The 5,978-nt window shown below is 46.5% G+C and overlaps 1 protein-coding gene across 1 annotated transcript; it reads left to right on the top strand.

The window, feature by feature from the left end:
* Window positions 1-5,003: 5,003 nt before the first annotated feature.
* Window positions 5,004-5,978, top strand: LOC131761242 (Golgi-associated RAB2 interactor protein 4-like; the record flags this gene model as incomplete). The annotated part of the gene is made up of 1 exon (XM_059071753.1): window positions 5,004-5,978. A coding segment is annotated over exon 1 (975 nt), but the record flags the coding sequence as incomplete, so codon positions are not given.

Raw genomic sequence — 5,978 nt, 5'->3', positions numbered from 1 at the left:
CAGTGACCCACGGGGTCTCTATTTCAGCCCAGCCCACAGGGTAGGTGGGCTAGGGGCCGAAGAATGGTCAAAGGCAAGGAGCCAGCCTGAGAACTGGACCCAGACCTTATCCAGATGTCCTGGCCTGTCCGCCCCTGACTTGTGCTGAGCATATGAGAGAAACAGGTTGTGATTCATGGGCAAAGAGGTCAAAGCTGGCCTTGCCTCCAGCTGACAGACCAGAGGAAGCCAGTGGGAGGGGGAGGGGGGTGTAGATGGCACCGACTTAGAGCCAACTGCTGCACGGGAAAACTTGTGTAATTTTCTCTGGAAAAATCCTGAGCCCACAGGATGAGCACAGCAGGAGCCACACCACTTTATACCCTTAAGAGATCATTCTAGTATTTCTTTCCTCCTCGGTGTTTCCTAGACAGAAGTCAGACCCCTGACTGTAGGGACGTATACTGAGCCCTTTGAGTTACCTGTTGAAGAAAGTCTTTCTTGACCTTAACGGGTGGAGGAAGCCCTCCCAAATCCCTTCACAATCTCTTCCCTCTCCACCCTTTTATATCCTCAGCTTAGCTGAGAGGTTTCAATGATCATGTGACAACCTCTCAGCTACTTTTGTGGTACATTTTGCATACAGGCTAGCACTGCCTTTGGAATGTGGCATCTACTGTAAATTGATAGCTGAGTCAAAACTTCAACATTATACCTTGTGGTATGGGAAACAGAAAAAAAAACCTGGGAAAACCCTAAGTGCTTATCAATATTGGTTCAGTACACTGTAGAATACATGCAGTGGTTAAAAAGAACAAGGCCCCTTTTGATGTATGAACATGAGATGGTAACCAAGCTGTATTATGGGCAAAAGCAAGCATCTTGTATTGTCTTAGTTATGTCTAAAAGGAGAGGGAAAGACGTTCACATCTTGTCTTTATATGCATAGACTATTTCTGAATGTACATACTAGAAACTGGATTGTCCACTACTTCTAAGTAAGGGGCCTTAAAGGTCAGAGTTCAGGGGAAGAGTTAGCTCTTACTGTGTAGGGGGTCTCCGAAGTTTGTTTGTGTTTTTTTTTTCTTTTTTTTTTACTGTAAGTATAGATTACATTTTCAATTCCCAAAAGATTATAGAGTCATTTAAAATGGTGATTATGAAAATTAATGAAGCAATATGGAAAATTTTATGATGTAATGTTAAATGAAAAAAGCAAGATTCAAAGTCATTAGGTACGTTCTGATTTCAGTCATGTAAAGGAAAGCAAACGAATGAAGACATGATGGACATGAACAAAATTTAAGAGTAGTTTTGTTATGGTTGCTGAGATTGTCCGAACTTATAAAAATTAACTTTACTGAAGTATATACACAAAAACGCACCCATTTTAAGTATACATTTGGATGAATTTTGACAAATTCATACACCCATGTAATCAAGTTACAGAACATTTCCATCATTCCCCAAAGTTTCTTTTTGCCCCATCCCATTCAGTCCTGACCTGCAATCAGTAATGTCACTAGAAATTAGATTTGGCTTTTCCAGAGTTTCCGATAAATGGAATCATACAGTGTGTACCCTTTTTGTGTCTTGGCCTTTTTGCCTCAGCATAATGTTTGTATCCATCCTCCTCTTCTTCCTCAGTAAATCCTGGGCAATGTACCTAGCTAAAAGATTACACTTCCCTGCCTTCCTTGCAACTAGATGTGGTCATATGATACAATGATGGCCAAAGAAACATAACTAGAAGGGTCATGTGGGACTTCTGGAAGGCTCTGTAAAAGTGAGAGGCAGACCACCTTTCTCTTTCCTTCCCCTTTCTCTTGCTGATGGCCTGGAATATGGACTTGATGAATGGGGCTCCAGCAGCCATCTTGGAATATGAAGTGACCCTAAGGATAACCAGGAAAAGACAATGAGCCTAGGTCTCTGATGACACAGTGGAGCTGCCATACCAGCTTGACTCCCTTCCTTTCAGACTGCTTTTAAATGAGACTACATATATATCTTGTTTAAGTGCAAATCTTTGGCGTTCCAAATTATCTGTAGTTGAAACTAATGCTACTTACTCCATCAGCCTTCTAGCACTATCTGATGATTTTAAATTATGTATATGTTTGATTAAAAAATAAATTTTAATTAAAAACAAGCTTTTATATCAATTCTGGCAAAAACAGTTCAAGAAAAACATCACAGACCGGCATCGTTCATAAATACAGATACAAAAATTCCTGACAAAATTCTGGCCAGTTGAATCCAGCAATATGTTCAAATAATGCACCACGACCACATGGGGTTTCCCAGGAGTGAATGGCCAACTCAGCATCTAAACAACAATCAGTGTACTTGACCACATTAACAGAATGAAGGATTAAAAATCAAGTAATCAGGGCGTCCCTGGTGGCGCAGTGGTTGAGAGTACGCCTGCCGATGCAGGGGACGCGGGTTCGTGTCCCGGTCCGGGAAGATCCCACATGCCGCGAAGCGGCTGGGCCCGTGGGCCATGGCCGCTGAGCCTGCGCGTCCAGAGCCTGTGCTCCGCAATAGGAGAGGCCACAGCGGTGAGAGGCCCGCGTACCGGAAAAAAAAAAAAAAAAAAAAAAAATCAAGTATTCAGCTCAATAGATGCAGAAAAAGCATTTGAAAAACACCAATAATCCTGCACGATAAAAATGCCCAGAAAACTAAAACTAGAAGTGAATTTCTTAAACTTGACAAAAGGCAACTCTGAAATAAAACTACAGCTAACAACATACTTTATGGTGAAAGATTGAAGATTTCCCCTGAGAGAGGGAACAATGAAAAGATAACTGCTCTTAACCCATCTATTCAATTCTAGGCTGGAGCCTTTAGCTAATGCATAAAGCAAGAACATGAAATAAAAGTCACACAGTTTGGAAAGGAAAAAGTAAAACTTTCTTTACAGGCAGCATCATTGTCTACAGAGAAAATTCCAAGAAATCCTTAAAAAAAACAAACAAAAAAACACCAAAACTAGAATTAGTAACTGAATTTAGCAAGGTGAAAGGACACATGATCAACACACAAAAACCAATAAACCAGCACGAACAACTGGAAAATTACAATCTTACAAATCCCATTGACAATAATATCAGAAAGCATCAAATATTTAGGGATAAATTTACTGGAAGATGTGCAACACATCTACAGTGAATTTTTATAATACATTGTATAAGCCGAGAGATATTTAAAATGTTTAAATAAAAGACTAGATAGTATCACCCGCATGGATTAGAAGGTTTAAGATTATCAAATGTCAATTCTCCCCAAATTGACCTATAAATTTAATGCAACCACATTTGAAGACAACTGTGGTTTCTAGACAATGACAAGATAATTCTAAATTAATATGAAATTTTAAAAATAATACAGTGAATCTAAAATTGAATAAAATAAGATTAATGCTGTAAAAGAGACACATATGAGATTCTACAATAGCACAGAGGAAGGAAGAATAGGTTCGATTAGGTAACTCAGGGGAGGCTCCTCAAAGGAGGTACCATTTGAACGGGCAGTTGAAAGATGACTGAGGACTTCCCACGTGGGCATTGATTTACTTAGGCTTTGCTGATCATCAAAAACTACAACCCATCTCACTCAGTCAGGTGAGGGGCTTGCACGTGCAACTGTCCAGGAGAGAAGTCTCATAGAAATCTCTGGTGAGGACTTCCCTGGTGGCACAGTGATTAAGAACCCACCCGCCAATGCAGGGGACATGGGGTTCGATCCCTGGTCGGGGAAGATCCCACACGCCGTGGAGCAACTCAGCCCGTGCACCACACCTACTGAGCCTGCGCTCTAGAGCCCAGGAGCCACAACTACTGAGCCCACGCGCCACAATGACTGAAGCCCACCTACCCGAGAACCCGCGTGCTGCAACTACTGAAGCATGCACACCTAGAGCCCGTGCTCTGCCACAAGAGAAGCCACCACAATGAGAAGCCTGCACACCACAATGAAGGGTAGCCCCCGCTTGCCGCAACTAGAAAAAGCCTTCGTGCACCAACAAAGACCCAACGCAGTGGAAAAAAAAAAAAAAACAAGAAGAGAAATCTTTGGTGAGACCTCACGGTTTCTGGGCTTGGAGGGCAGTTCTGGATCTGAGGTTCCTTTCCTGATCTTAGCAGCCAGAACCCCTAAATAGTTAATGTAGTCTTCTGTCTGTCTCTATCTTTTCTTGCCTCCTCCTACCAATTTTTAATGTTATTATTAAAAATCACCATCGACGTTTACTGAGATTTTATGAAAGGACAGACTAAGGATCGCCACCGCCAGCTCTACGTTATTCGATACAATTAAACCATGGGCTTAAATGGTTCAAATTTAGCCCATCATCATACATTCCTATAGATTTCATCCAGTAGCTAAATCTGGGGGAGGAAAAGAAAAAGGACCCACACAAAATTTTCCCAGTTGAAGACATTTTTATTCTAGTAGCCAGCTCAGTCGCTGGCAGCATGGGCCTGTCCTCCGCGGGGGCAATGGCACGTTTGGGAGAGGATGGGGGCCCTGCACTGGGCGGGCGGGGCGGGGCAGCTGGGGGATGAGTCAAAGGGCTATGTGACAGTGATAGGTCACAAAGGGCATCAGAGGATAAATAGGCTGTGCCAGGGCCTTAGGCCGAGAAAGTGGTTACTTCTCTCACTAGGACTGACGTTCACAGCCGCTTGGGGAGATAAAAACCCAGAAGCGGAAGTGAGCTGAGGCCGAGGGGGAGCCTACCATACCTCTCTACACACTTGAAGAGATTCAGCCTGGGGTCCAGCCGCCCTACAGAGTCCCCGCTGTGACCATCGGTGCCCCTACCCACACCCCTGCCTCTGGGAGACCCTGAGGCAAAGGTGGGGGCCTGTGGGCTGGGCTTGGAAGACCTGCCATAAGGCCGCCTGCGTGACACAGGAGCACCACAGCTGGCTCTGCTCTTCGGCCCATTAGGCCGAGGGAGGGAAGAGCCAGGGGCCCGCCTTAACCACGCTGCCTGGCAGTGATCGAAGACAGCCATGAGTGGGGACTCTCTGCTCCCGTATCACACGGCCCAGAGCAGCACCGGGCTGGGCCTGTTCAAAAGCACCATGGGGGAGCTGCAGCAGCAACTGCACAACGGCGAATACGACATATTCAAGTACGCGCCGATATTCGAGAGCGACTTTATCCAGATCACGAAGAGGGGACACGTGATTGACATGCACAACTGTGTCTGCACGGTGACCGTGGGCATCGCATCCACCAGCCCCGTCCTCCCACTCCCAGACATCATGCTGCTGGCCCGACGGGCCACCGGCTGTGAACAGCACGCTGAGCACAGCCAGCCCACCAAGGGGAAGAGCCACAAGGTTGCCAAAACCTTAGAGCTCACCAGGCTCCTTCCCTTGAAGTTTGTAAGGATCTCCACACACGATCGTGACAAACGACAGCTGCGCGTGAAGTTTGCCACTGGCCGCTCCTTCTACCTGCAGCTGTGTGCCCCTCTGGACGCGCAGGAAGACCTCTTCGCCTACTGGGAAGAGCTGATTTACCTCCTGCGACCACCATTGGACGGTCACAGCCGCACCTACGCTGTTCCAGCCGGGGACATGATCTGCAGGACTCTGTTCGAGGAGGAGGAGGAGGACGGGAGGAGCCCGGCAGTGGAGGATTTCCAAGGAGAGTGGGATGAGGACCAGGTGAGCATCAGGAGCCTCCACACGCCCTCTGAGGTGGCCGCGGTCGGGTCTGCAGCTTTTGCTGGCGGGGAGGGGATCCAACTGGACTCCCACAAGCCCGATACCATGTCCGATGTGGCCACTGCCAAAGCAAAACCTACAGTGCTTGACAAAGAGTCAGCATCGCGGGCAACGACAAAGGTGGAGACAGCAGGGGTGGCAGGCGGCACCGCAGCGGGTGCTTTGAGCGTGGCAGAGATCCAGTCTCCTGCCCCCGAAGAGCAGAGCGCGGCCATAGCAGCCACAGCCAGCAAGGGTCCAGGAGCAAGTAAA

Source organism: Kogia breviceps, chromosome 1, assembly GCF_026419965.1.
Source record: "Kogia breviceps isolate mKogBre1 chromosome 1, mKogBre1 haplotype 1, whole genome shotgun sequence".
Classification (NCBI taxonomy): domain Eukaryota; kingdom Metazoa; phylum Chordata; class Mammalia; order Artiodactyla; family Physeteridae; genus Kogia; species Kogia breviceps.
Note: the sequence above shows the minus strand (reverse complement) of the source record. Positions and strands in the feature narration are given on the sequence as shown.